At 40.6% G+C, this 14,683-nt stretch overlaps 1 protein-coding gene across 2 annotated transcripts in view; it reads right to left on the reverse strand.

Moving 5' to 3' along the window:
• The window catches only part of PLCXD3 (phosphatidylinositol specific phospholipase C X domain containing 3), a 78,377-nt gene that overhangs the window by 18,063 nt on the left and 45,631 nt on the right, over positions 1 to 14,683 (reverse strand). For both annotated transcript variants that reach the window (XM_033086255.1, XM_033086256.1), the window contains one exon: positions 10,091 to 10,799. In XM_033086255.1, the coding sequence (XP_032942146.1) occupies positions 10,091 to 10,799 (709 nt within the window). The remainder of the gene's footprint in view (positions 1 to 10,090; positions 10,800 to 14,683) is intronic.

The raw sequence follows: 14,683 nt of genomic DNA on the forward strand, positions 1-14,683 counted from the left end.
TGGGTACAACATTTCCCTTTTTCCAGTCACCGGGGACTTCACCTGACAGCCATGAATTTCCAAACACTATGGACAGCAGCTTGGCAACTCCCAACAGCCAATTCCCTCAAGACTTTACCTCAAGACTTTAGGATGCATCTCATCAGGTCCCATACACTTACATATGACCAAGTTCCTAAAAAGAACATTAATCTGATCTCCCTCTTATAGTGATTTTCCTCCCCTGCTTTAATGTCGATTCACTTGAGATATCCAGGAAGAGTGGGTGCCAAGGGAAGTCATTCCCTTCACCATCATCATAGCATTGAAGTTGGAAGGGACTCATCAGGATTATTGTGTCTAACTCCTGGCCCTGCACAGCCCCATCCCAAGGATTGCACCTGAGGGTGTTGTTCAAATCTTTCTGGAACTCTGCCAGGCTTGGTGCTGTGACCAACTCCCTGGGGAGCTGTTCCAGTGCCCAACCACCCTCCAGGTGAAGAACCTTGTCCTGATATCCAACCAGAACCTCCCCCGGCACAGCTTCAGGCCATTCCCATGATCCTGTCAGTGATGAACAGAGAGAAGAGATCAGTGCCTGCCTCTCCATTTCCCCTTGTGGCAAAGCTCCAGTCTGCTATGAGGTCTCCTCTGAGACTCCACTAGGCTGAACAAGCCAAGTGAACTCAACCACTCTTCTTAAAGTATTTACTCTAGACTCTTCAGCAACTTTGTATAGTTATATTTCCAGCTACTAAAGGACAAAGCAATGTCCTTCCAGAGCTAAAAACTTATTTTTCAAACAGTGCACCTGTATTTCTTATGAGAAATAGCTTAGAAGAAAAAAACCAAAACCAAACCAAACAAACCAGGAGCTCATCATATGGATTAATACTTGCAAAATTGTTCCTCAGACTGCAGAGCTCAAATGAGGGGTGCTTTCCACCCAGAGAAAATCATTCAGCTGGATTTACGTCTCTCCTGTTCTAGCACAGCCAGACACTAACAGCACTGAAACACTGTCTGATGGAGAGAGGAAGCCAGCAGCAAATGCCACTAGGCGAGACAGATCATTATCAGCCAAATGTTCTGAGCTGCAATTAGCAACAGGCTCAGAAGAACTCGCTGTGCTCGGTGTGAAAACAGGGCAAGAGCATGGCACTTGTTTGCAGTGCCATAGCAGTGACCTTGCTCACCTCTCTCAGCTGAGTCCTATCCTTTCCTTTAGCAGAAGGACACTAAACAGATGGACCAAACTGGACACAGACCCTCCCACACCATGTGCTCTTACTCTTCACGGAAACAGCCCCAGTCTTGGACAACACTCAAGTACCTTGATGCCATTCCAGCAATGAGCTTCAGGACCACCTGCCTGGCACCTGACAACAGCCTGAAACAGCATCCCTTGGTACAAAACATCCTTTCCTAAATCTTTACCATCTTTAAAGGGCTGGTAACACTTCAAATTTATATTTTCACCCTAATCACCCAAACCCTAACCAGTATCTCACATGTGGCTGAAGTAGAAATGAAGCCTGCTGGGCTGATGATTTGCAGTAGCTTATTGTTTTCCTCAGCCAAAAGCAGGGAACAGAGAGGTGGCCCTGCTTTTCTCTGGTAAGATGTACATACTCAAGACAGATTGTAATGAACGTAGCTCTGAAAAAAAGCCTGCTCATGAGGAGGCAAGTTTCTTTTCAGTATCTCAAACCTTGGGAAACAGAAGTGAACACACTGGACAAAATGACCCCTTACCCATTTTTCAAGCAACACAGTGCACTACCATACCTGCAGGAATCATTTGGGATTATGGCCTTGCCTCAGAGCTGCAATTTGAACAGGTCTCACTGGAAAATAAAAGAAGCCAGGTTCAGACATTAGAGTATGTGAATAAGTTGGGTTGGAGTGTTGATCTGCTGGAGGGCAGGAAGGCTCTGCAGAGGGATCTGGCCAGGCTGGATCATGGCCAAGGCCAGTGGTGTGAGGTTCAACAAGGCCAAGTGCCAGGTCCTGCCCTTGGGTCACAACAACCCCAGGCAGTGCCACAGGCTGGGACAGAGTGGCTGGGAAGGGCCTGGGGGTGCTGGTGCAGCTGAACATGAGCCAGGGTGTGCCCAGGTAGCCAAGAAGGCCAATGGCATCCTGGCCTGCATCAGCAATAGTGTGGCCAGCAGGAGCAGGGCAGGGATTGTCCCTCTGTACTCAGCACTAGTGAGGCTGCACCTTGAATCCTGTGCCCAGCTTTGGGCCCCTCATTCCAAAAAAGATGTGGAGGTGCAGAAGTGAGTCCAAAGAAGAGCATCAGAGCTGAGAAAGGGTCTGAAGAGTTAGTCAAATGAGGAGTGGCTGAGGGAGTGGGGGCTGTTTTGCCTGCAGAGAAAGAGGCTCAGTCAATTTTTGCTCTCTACAAGGCTGTACAGGTTGCAACATGGTGGAGTTGACCTGCTCTACCATGAAACCAATGACAGAACATGAGGATATAGCACCAAGGTGCACCAGAGAAGGTTCAGGTTAGACATCAGGAAGAATTTCTTCACTGAAGGGGTGGTTAGGGATTGGAACTGTCTGCCCAAGGAGGTGCTGGAATCACCATCCCTAGGAGTGCCCAGGAAACTACTGGACATGGCACTTTGTGGCACAGTTTACTTGGCATGATGGTACTTGGTCAAAGGTTGGACTCAATGATCTTGGAGATCTCTTCCAAGCTTATTGAGTCTTTGATTCTAAATCCAGGTAAGAAGGAAATAAAGATCCATGGCAGTCCCCCTTTGCTGTCCAGCAGCAAAATTAATGTGTCCGTTACCCAATATCTAATTTCATACTTGATTTACTACACAACAGTGCCTGCTCACATAACTGAGAGTGCAGGGTGTCAGTTTCAATACCTCACCATGGAACAAATAATGGTGTGCTATAGCTCTGAAAACAAAAATGTTCAATAGGAAAGTGCCTGCATCTCACCATGGCTCCTATTTCACTCTAGCTACTTAGTCTCCTTCATATCTTAATACTCTTTTATGATATAATACATTCTGGATGACAGTTGCTTAGCTACAAAAACCCTCAGATCAACAGCTACAGTATTAAAATATTGCCAAAGGTCAAATCCCACCGTATGATCATTCAGCATCTTATAGATATGTCTTTTATTATTTTTCTTAGTGCCTGAAATAAACACTGAAAGACATTTTAATATAACAGGCTATGCTCTCTAGGGCAACTATACAGCCCAGGACAATACACACAATTATATCATTATAATTACAGTCAAATTCTTATTATAATCTTTGACTACATCAAGTTTGCATATTAGACCTAGCCCTCCCTCTCCAGCAAAAAAAATAATTTCTGGAGAAAAATATAATTATTAAACATTTGCCTAAAAGTAAAGTTGTAAAGAAAAGATCAATAAAGGAAGGTTAGATATTTGCAGGATTTGTATTCATGAAACCAGAATCTTTCACAGGGACAGTGGCTCCTAAAGAAAAAATTACATTGCAACCCACAGGCATTACTAAATTCCTAGGGAAAAAACTGTATCACCTCTGCTTTAACAGAACAAAAACATGGGCATTTTTATAGCTTACGGAAATTCTGCATCATACAGAAGGTGGTACATCAACAAGATCTTTGGCCTGGCTGCTTCCACTATTTCCTGCCCCCTGGTGCAATGATCTCTTATGTACAATTGTGCCACCAGTGTGCCAGAATCCCTACTGCTTCCTCTGCATGCTTTATCCAACACATCTCTGGCTGTAGCCTGCATGGCCAACTGATCATTCAGCCCACAAAGGCTACCTGTTTGTAAGGAGGAAGCATTTAATTACATTAATTGCAGGTTTGGTGTATCTTCTGAAAAAGGATTTAAGGGGTTTCTGCCACTAAGATTCCTTTAAGACCCCTTCCTGTTTTAAATCATTCCTATCAGCCAAGTGGAGATACCCATTGCAGAAGCTGGGGATGCACAGGTGACTTCTCCAGGGACAGTGTGGATGCATTCTCTCCAGACTGCATTTGAAAGCCCTCTAAGGTTTTAGAGGCTGCTGAGAATTGCACAAACCTATCAGAAATGACACAGCATGTTCAACATGGTTCTAAGAGCCGACAGGATTTTTTTTTTTACATTTCTATTGACATCCTACCCTTCTAGGACCATGGAGCAGCTACAGAAGATTAAAAATTAAACTTCCAAACATATAATAAGCATGTAGTTTATGCAGGATTGTCAAGGTCTCTGCTTAAACTTCGACAAGGATGTCCTGAAAGCAACGGTTTGCAGCATGCAAGAGCAAACACAACACAGAGACATGGACGTTGCCATATCTATTGAGTCTGTATTTGCTTGCATTTGTGTCAAAAATCTTTGCTTTGCAGAAAATTATTACCAACTTGAACACCACCTTGTTAATACATCTGGAAAACTTGTTTGTGTAAAGCTCTGTGCTCATTTTGTACCTTACAAATGAAGAGCAGAAGGATCAACCCATTAAGGAACCATTTCCTTCACAATGAGGTAAAAGCAGTTACACAGACCCAGGCCCAACATTAGCAAATGTATTTTCCCTGGGGTCAGCACTTGTTAGCATCTATTAACTTTTGTGTTTCCTTAGTGATCTGAGTAATGCAAAAGGATCAAAGAAAACCCAAGCGACTTAATGAGACATTTGCAATTTCACTACAGCAGCTGTAAAGACTGAAGTGTGAAACCTTTGAGAAAAGTAGATATTAGAGACAGCTTACAGCAGTGGAGCTGAGAGAATGAACATTTCCTGTTTGGTGATGAAAAACACTTGCTGCTGTCTGTATGTGCAGGGTCACACTGTGCTCAGAGTGTGATGACAGGAAAATATAAAGTATATTTACAAGTAGTCACACAGTAACTGTAAGCAGGTGTTTTGATGTCCAACACGAAAAAACTCACAAGCACACCAGAGAGAAAAATTGTGAGACGCCCATACCTGCCACAAGAAAACATCAAGACAACTACCCCAAACAAACACCCAAAAGTCAAGCCACTGATCATAGAAGTCACTGTGGTGATCATCATGCCAGTCTTCTTCCTCCACCAAATCCCACAGGCTACTAGTGGGTATGTAGATAAATGCTTTAGCAAAGTTATTAAAAATCTATGCTCCTGTATTTTGTGACAAATTAATACTGTTCCAAGTTCATGACCAAAGCTACCAGACACAATTACACAGCCCTTCCTATGGGAATGCTATACTAAAATTCTCATGCAGACAGATGGTCCAATGATGAAATGCCACTACAAATACACAGCCTATTGGGGATTTCATTGTGCAGGCCTGTTGACATGGTAGGTAGATTCTTTCAATGAAATCTCCCTGTGCTGTTCTGCATGCAAACAGAGAGATTGACCACTTGTGTAAAAAGACTGGAAAAGTAATTAAGGATAGTTTGAGGAAGAACAGGGATACGAAGGATTTGTCTGGATTTCCCTGAGTTCTTTTGAATAGTCTACTAATATACCAGAATGCTATTTCATGCCTTCTGTTGTCAGGAAATAATAACAACAAAAAAAAAAAAAAACAAAAAAAACCCCAAAAAACCCAAAACAAAACAAAAAAAAAAAAAAACACCAAAAGGAAAAGATAGCTGTGTGCAAGGCAAACACGGTGTGGTCAGGCATGCTTGTACCACATACATTAGTGAGGGACTGAGTGTCCCCTCACCTCGCAGCAGCTAAAGAGCTGACACATCAGCATCTCAAGTCCTAAAATCAGAACCAGCTCACTGGACCCTGCTCTCTCCTGCAGCCTATAATGGAGACAGACATCAAGGTTACAATCAGGAAATATGCAGAAAATTAGGCAAATGCAGTTGCCACAGTTGCCATTTCTGTTGTTTTTCTTTTTCATATAAAATAGTTTAAGAATGGCATCAGTCATATGAAGTGTGGATTAAAATACGATAAATTCTCACTCTTCCTGCCACACAGAAACTAAAAAATTCAGCTGACGGAGGTATGGCATCATCAGTAACTGACTCAAAAAATCCCACTTCTTGCAACTTCGGGGATCATTTTTCATACAATATCCATCTATTCTCTAGCTAAATCTGACTCTGCTTAGTTCATGACTGTACCCAGAGATGGATTTTCCCCTCACGGTTTCTGTGGCCTACTTACCACCCCTTCTGTTAATACTGTGGATTGGATGCTTTAGCTCCAGTTCAAAAGGTTCATTCTCATGTGCAGGATATTTTTTTAAAATTTGGTTTGGTTGCTAAGGAGGAAGCTTTAGCATGGTAGGCAAGGATTTAGTCATATGTGAGCCACAGGGAACATTATCCTTAGAGATTAATTTGGAAATCAAGTGACAATTGGTGGGGTATGTGTTTACTTTCTATTTTTTGAAAGCTTTACAAGTACCACAGGATTTCTGCATCTTCTGAAGGAGATCTATTCTTCTGCTACATTAATAAGTGACAGAGAAACAAAGAGAGTATCATGCTTGTTTCAAGTGTCACAGATAAAATTAGTAATTTCACTGCAAATCAGAAAGCAAACTAGATTATTAGGAACAGCTCTACACTAATCAAAAGGGTGTCTCACAACCACCTTTCAGATATACTGACGGCAGCTGCCTCACTGTGAGGTTAATTCAATGAGCACTGCAAATGTAATTCATTTGGCATGCATTGTTTGCTAATCAAAGAGCTTTTTTTGGCATCCAAACTGTGTGTGTGAGACAGAATGTTAAACCTAGAAACACATTGATAGTCCTCAAAGTTTTTCATCAAATCCAGGAAATATAATATGCACACATGCAAGCCATTCTCCTCATTCAAGTAATGAAGGTGAAATCTGTGTTACCAAATTTGTTACACTGAACTGTGCTCCCAGGAAAACCTTACAAGAAATGGCCTTGTCCTCTCATATTTGTGCAGGACAGAAACCTTCACAACTTTTTATTTCTCCTTCTTTCTAATTTCCATACCACAGAACACTACCTGTGATGAAAGCAAACCTGTGAGCAAATATTATCAATAGAAAACTCCTGGTATATCTTCACTGAATTGAGTCTTAGGAGCATGAAAATGTTTTGGTGGTTTGTTGTTTTTTTTTTTAATTGAGGTTATTTTGGGCCTCACAGCTTGCATATCTGTGCCCCAGGGAACATGTTAAGGAATAACACCCCTTTTCCTTCTGAAATATATTGCCTTGGAAGGCTGCTCTACTGCAGTGTGTGTGTGGACCTCCACCACCACAGGCAATCATGAAGAAAAGCCATTAAACCAACCTTCTTGGCTACAGAAAAAATATTTCACTGTGCTCTTTCCCAACATAAACCCCAAAATAGCAGAATGGAGTCCGGATGGGATTGCAGCATGGGGTCTGCTCACAGATTTCCTAGTCCAGTGGATGCTGTGTCTGAGAGAAACCATGCTGTCCCTCTAAGGTAGCCACTGCTCTTCAAATCATAAACAATTTCATGGCTAAAAACCAGCTTTAGAGATCAAAACCTGGTGAGTTTTATTGCATCTGAGTGGATCTAAACTTAGCTCTCTTTTCAAAATTAAGTTAATATGTAAAAGGCCACTGTACATGTGGAGAAACAAAACAAATTAATAACTACAGGTTTTATGCAAAAATGCTAAAGGAACATTTTTTAAATGTAATACATAATTTAGGGGAACAAAACAACCCAAACCAAACCAAACAACAAACCCCCGCACTAGAATTATTTGAAAAATACAACCTTATTCATTTCCATTCAGAACTTTTAAAATTCAGTGGGAGTGAAGAACCCCATCCAAGCATGGTTACAAAACTGCTTCAAAAGTAAGATAATTTCATTTGTAATGAAAGAATGATCTTCACAAACATTTCTTAATAAGGAGAATACAGCATAATATATAAGGCTATGCAGTAACTGGCAACATAAGCACATATGTTATCTACCTGGACACAAAGATGGGATTTGATCTGGGTATTTATTCTGAAAAGGACAAAATAATATTTTTATTGAGTGAAGGTTCAAAATAGCAAACACAGCACAGCTGGTATCTTGGTATCTTTTGTATGGATTACGTATTTTTAAGCTACTGAAACATTAAGGCACTAAGATTGAAGACAACTGTGCAAATTCTACTGTGGAAATTGTACTTCATCTTTTAATTGCTTGTCTATTTATTTTTCAACAGAATCATCATAAAATGAGGAGCAGTTCTGAATATATTTGATGTTTACTTTTAGAGCAGTTAACCCAAAATACAGGCTCAGTTTCTACCTACATTATCATAAATTCCAAGCCTGTTTCTTCTTACAGTGTATTTTCATATTAAAAATGAAAATTCAAAATAAGATGCCACACTTGGAAGAATAATATTAGCCTTGGAGATTATTTTGAAGGTTTATTTCTCTCATAATGGCAAAAAAAAAAAATGCAAAAAAGGAAACAACTTTTCATGTAGCACATGTGACTACAGACTTGGGTATGTGAAAAATCTCAGTTGAAATCTGGCAAAACAACATTTCCAGGTTTTTCAGCCCAATTATTTACTGACTTTTCAAGGTAGTTACAATTTCAAGATTTGCTGTTGGGATAGGCATACTAAGAATTCCACAGCTCTGGACATTCAAAGCTCAGTCAAACATACTCAGCATCTATTTGAAGTCTGCTTTACAGACAGCTCCTAAAAAGCACATTGTAAGCCAAAGATGAAGAAAATGGGGTTCGTTGGTGGTTTTATTGATACAACAAGCTTTAAGAACAACCTGTTACTTTCCTGATTGTGCTACTTCATGTTGTCAGGAAACTCAGAAAGATGTTTACCAGGGGGAAAAAATCCCTTAACAACAAGGTGTTTATTGATAAAATCCATCAACAAAGCAGCGTTTTAGTAAAGAGAAGTGCTCTTCAGACTTAGAAGAGAGGGAGATTCCCCAGTCTGGTGGAGCCCATAAAACACAGATGAAGGTTTTACCAACAGCTGCAAGTGTCACACCAGCCCTTCTAAATCACATTCCACTGTTCATAAAACCTTCCATGTCAGTGTTTTACCATATAAGGTAAAGTTTTTACCTATTTTTTTCTAGAAAACAGCTGCTTTGGAAAGCTGCCATAGAAACAGCTCAACCTTTCTCAAATATGAGACGTTTTCTTTGCAGACATTGCATCTTGCATCTCATAGAAGGGGATATGCTCCCAACAGACCTTCCTGTCACAGCCACATCTGTGCAGAGAGCAAAACATTAGCAGGCCACTGACCCCCATGGTAGGTTTTTTTTTACACTTTGCAACCCTTCTTTGTTTTTAAGGAGAAAAAACAAATAGCTCTTGTGTCTTGGCATTAAATTTCAGTTTTCTACCAAGTTGTCAAGAACACAGTCACAAATATATGCCTTTAAGATCAAAATTGGCTGTGATTTATCAAAGTCAGAAAGGTATAAATAATGCACGTCTTACACAGGTGGCTTTTTTTGTAATGTAGCAACTAATGGCCTGTCAACAAACTATTCCATGTACAGAACCTATACAGTGGTCTGCTGTCTCTTTCCTGTATGATAAATTAAGATTTCAAGGAGTCAAATTCTCTCTAATGGTGTCCTGCTGTCCTTGACACAATGTGTGATGGTATAGGACAGAGAAACTACGTAACTTTGAGGTGTGTAAAGGCAAATTCTGCAGCATCAGGCCTTGCTGATGAGCCAGGACAAAAACTTTTTAAATCCAGTATCTGAGGCCCAATGCACAAATAAAAACTAAGATTATCTAGATCATACAGATAGATTTGTCTAGAGATTTTCCAGTAAGGAAATCCTAGACACAATATTCAGTGCTTGTGGTAAGAAACCACATTTGGAAAACAAAACAAATTAGCAAAACCTGCACAGAGGAAAAAGAGAAGGTTAAGCCAATCCCCTAATATTTCATTATGTTTCAGTGGCAGATTTTCTTTCAAGATGCAAAAGCTTGTCCTTCAATGTGTTTGTCTTTAAATATTTCAGGATTATGCCAAGTTCTGACTAGCCCACAGTAGCATGGAAGAAATGCATCTGCTAGAGTGCCTTTACAAGGAATTAGAAAAACAGCACTATGAATACACATTCAGCACAGTCAGCATACCTTACCAGCCACAAACTCACCTTTCTGTGATCGTTTCTCTGAGACCACTCGCAACCCCTTTCACCACCGTACTAGCCTTTGGTGTCAGCACTACTTGAGATATGAAAAAGGAGCCCTTCTTTCTTCTTTCAGTGATGGACGCCTGCAGGAACTGAATCAGCTTTTCTGTATCTGTTGTGTTTGCCCAGGGAGCTGGCATCATCTGGCCTGGCCACAGAAAGGCCACCTCGACAGCCACTGGGCTGTGGTAGAACACTAGCACTTGGTGCTCCTTTTCCCACAGGTACTGGAGGCTGACTTCGTGGGCAAATATAGCAGGACACATTTTGTTTCCGTATGTGTCTTTGAGCATCTGGACAAGCTTTTCATGATGGCATTTCTGCATGCCGTAGAAATGATTGAAGTCCAAGAAGACCACTTCTTTTGGGTGCTCAGTGAGAAATGCGTTGATCTCCTCCAGACCTTCCTTGACTTTGGCACTGAATAAACCATGAGCAAAGTAGAGTTCATTGTCTGGGTCTCTGGGCTTGGTGGAAATTCTGAGATCAAAATACCGTATACCTGCCCCCAGCTGGCTGGTGAAGTTCATGGTCTGTGTAGCCAACCACTTCCTCATCAGCTTTTTAGCCACAGTCCCAAAAACTGACACAAAATTCTGGACCGTCTCTGGCTGTTCAGGCCCAACTGGCGAGGCTTCATCAATGTAGAAGCTAAAAGAGTCATGAGACCCTAAAAACACAAGAGAGAAAAATTATCAGTATTCTACTCATATATTAAAAGCCTTTAGTAGGTTTTTCTCAATGAAAATAATTTTCTGGTCTGTACCAACACCCACCAACCACCTCCCCTGCCTTTTCCCTCAACGAGAGTACATTTCTCTGGCAGCATTTGCCCCAAAAACACCCTGTTGGAACTTGAAAGAACGTCTGTTTCACTGCTTGTCTGGGTGCTCAGTCACTCTCTTCCAGCTCTTACTTATGCCTTTCGGCTCAAGGAAGCCAGTAGTCTCTGAACATCAAAGCAATTCCGGTAGCAAAGCTAGTCACACAATAAATCCCTTGAGCCAAAGATGAGAGTTTGGCCCTGCACACTGAATCATGCACCTTCCAGTTTGTAGAATCAAAGGAAAAAAACAAAACAAACCAACATCCTTCCACACCTTCTCAGCCAGATAAAAGAAGAGTTGGAAAAATATCAAGGAATATAACCTTTCTGATCTTAATTTCAAATCTCATCTGGTCATCCACAAGGTTACTGAATGCTGTTTTCCTTCTTAAATTTACTTCTAAAATTCTTTACTTTCCTTTGCTAAATAAGTACAACAGATGGAGCCAAGAATAGCATTGCATTCCACAGATAAAATTCAGAAACTCTGCTGCATGCTCTTCACAGGAATGGGATGTAAAACTTAATATGCCTGTGTACAGGAGTCACCATTTTCTACAACATAAATACATATGGGACATGAATACAAATATGTTTGCTATACAAAGTTCTCTGTCTCAAGGTATGTCCATTTGTAAAACCTCATAATCTCAAAAGCCACAATTAACAATGCTCAGCATCCAGACATCAACATGAAAGCAGTTTTATGGATAGGTAAGCTGACCCTAGGAAATAAACCTTTGTCAACCACTACCCTGCTGAATACCTGGTGTTTGCACCTGGCAGTTTACACAGAAACAGTGTCCAGCTGCTGGCAGAGCCACACTCCTGCTATTCCAGCCGTAGATGCTCTGGTCAGACTCGCAGCAGCAAGCAGGTCTGCTGCTCAGCCTGAGAGACTGTGTGCAAAACTCCTTCAAGGTCAGCAGGACCTCTATTCTGGAAATGGATGCAGTACTCAGAGATCCAAATTCTACATCTAAATGAGTTCAGAGCACTAGCCTTGCCTGTCTCCAATGCTTTTGCAGGTGCTTTTCAAAATTACTTTCCAAAGCACACATGCTGTAGCAAGTATCACATTAATGAAATTCTGCTAGTCAGTCATTTCTGAGTGCAATGCTACTTTACCTGAACTGGCATAAACCCCATAAATGGAAGCAGTAGCTATAACATTTTCTTCTTTAACAATAAATGGAGTCATGACAAATCATCTTAGACTCTGGCTCGGATTTGGCTTTGTTTAATCTGAGAAATATCTTTAAATTTTGTATGCACCTGCTTCTCATGGTTATCTCTTTGAACTGCATTTTGCTTTAAATATTAGATAAGTTTTCCATTTTGATTAAGCTTTCTACTGCTAAGCGTTGAAGTGATAATATATTTCTTGCAGAACCTGATTAGATCATGCAGTATCTGGTTACACATTGATATCCTTGGGGACTAGATCTGCATACAGAATTCTAATTGTAAAACAAATTATTAGATCAGTGACCTGTGTATCAACAGTATTGCAGGGGAAATCAATGAGATGTATTAAATGTTCTGCTCAGTGTAACCTGCACTAATCCTGAAATCAAAGTAAATCCAGTCTCGTTTCAAACAAGGCACAGCGACTGATATTAGCAAGGGATGGATTTAGCAAACCCGCCTTTTGTCCATTTGAAGTCCATTTTGTTTTTGTAGGGTTTTATGCTAGATTATGTACCTGTGTAAACATGATCAACTGATTAGAGCAGAAGGTTCTAATGGTATTAAGACTAATTAAACCATTTGTCTTTTATCTTCTGATCTGCAGACATGGGCAACCTGAAGCTGCAGAAAATGAAGTAGCAAACCTTGACCCCAGCCAGCACTGCCAGTAGGCACATACTGTTCTTAAACTACTTCAGTCAAGAAAGCCAGCACAATTCTCACAGCAGAAAACTAAGGTGAACAACCTGCCAAGAGATAGCTTTGAGCTACTGGTAATGAAAAACACAGAGAAGTGTGTGTGCGTGCGTGTGTGTGTGTGTGTGTAAAAAAACATTACAGTTAGAAAAATCTGAACACTGCAAGTCGGATAGATCAGAAAAATATTTTTTCCTCATTAAAGTCTTTGTGCACATATTTGAGCCTAAAAATAGATATTCCTATGTGGATAGTAATGAGAAAACTGCACGGTGCTCTGAGAATTTCCATGTTTTGTAACCCAAACAAAGAAGCCCTATGGCATAACACAAAAAAGGAAATAAAGCTTAACTTGGTTGACACAAAATGAAGCAGAGGTCAGCTGTTCAAAAGTATGTAAATATTCATCTTGAACAAAAAATACAGCAAATATTTTGTCTTTCCATATGCATAAGTAATTTGAACAGGTCAATTAAATATTCATTTCCATCATGCACTCATCTACATTTCCTTTTTTCTTAATCTGCCCTGTTGTCCCAGACAGCTTACTTGTGTAACTCACAGAAATTCAAAATCCTTACACTTAGCAGAGCAAATAAGGGTACAATCTTCTCCACTGAATGCCCAAAATCACTATCTTCCTGGTAATGAGAGAATCCAGTACAAACATGCTTTTGGCAACCATGTTTCCTTCCAAATCGTTCTTTTGTGCATGGGGGCATTTCTCTCCTACATCTTCAATGGAAAGTGCTCTTGCAGGCTCTCTGTACCACCAAACTTCAGCCTCCATGAAGAGAGGATGAAAGTTACATTTAGGAATACAAATGCAATGATGACTGCAATCTTTGGAAGGTGGCATAGTGCACATCATCTATCTCTGTTATGGTAGGTCTGTTCCACAAAAACTTCACAGTCTGAGACTTGGAGAAGCAAAGAGGGGAAAAGGCTCATCCCAAGTCATTCAGGGAGCAAAAGATGATATTCCTCTTGTGTGCAAACATATTTTCTCGCCAGTTTACTTAGTGTCTAAAATTTTCTTAAAACATTGCCCACTGTTTTCCCACTATTTCAACAACCCAGCATATCATTGATCAAGAAGTCAAGGATGAAGGCTCACGTATCAGCATGATGGAGCTAGCAAACAAGGGGTTAACATGGTATGCACATACTATAGACTGCCCAGTCAAGAAGAGAAAGTGGATGAAGCCTTTAAGCAACTGGAAGAAACTTCATAATTACATATTTTCATGGGGAAATTTTGAGACATTTGCTGGCAGAGCAGAAAAGCAGAGTTTGTAGGAAATTTGGAGAGTATCAGATACTTTTTTTTTTCTGCAGGTACTCCTTTAAGTAGTGAAGTTGCACTGCTGGATGTTGTGTGAATTAAGGAAGAAATGGATAGTGACATAAAGGCTCATGACAGCCTTAGACTGAGTGACTGTGAGGAGAAATAAGAATTTTAAATACTCAGGAAAGCAATGAAGGCAAAAAGCAGAATAAAAATCCTGGATTTCAGAGCAACTCTCTTGGCTTGCTCAGGAAATTGGTAAGTGGTAGTCTGGAAGAACTCAATTACCTTAAATGCCAAAAGACTCAGGAGAAAGGACTGAACTTGAAAAGCAACTTCTCTAAAGCATATGAACAGAATGCAAAGAAACAAGGAGGTAAGGGAAGGAAACAAGGCAAGGAAGCAAGTTTGGCTGAAGGGGTAACTTCTAAGTGGCATCAAACTTAAAAAGCCACTACAGAAGGTTTTAGCAAGGACAGGTTGCCGGGGAGAACAGAGGGTGAACGCACAGAGCGAATTAGGAAGGGCACAGCTGAGAAGGGAAACCTGCAAG

Source organism: Catharus ustulatus, chromosome Z, assembly GCF_009819885.2.
Source record: "Catharus ustulatus isolate bCatUst1 chromosome Z, bCatUst1.pri.v2, whole genome shotgun sequence".
NCBI classification, from domain to species: Eukaryota; Metazoa; Chordata; class Aves; order Passeriformes; family Turdidae; genus Catharus; species Catharus ustulatus.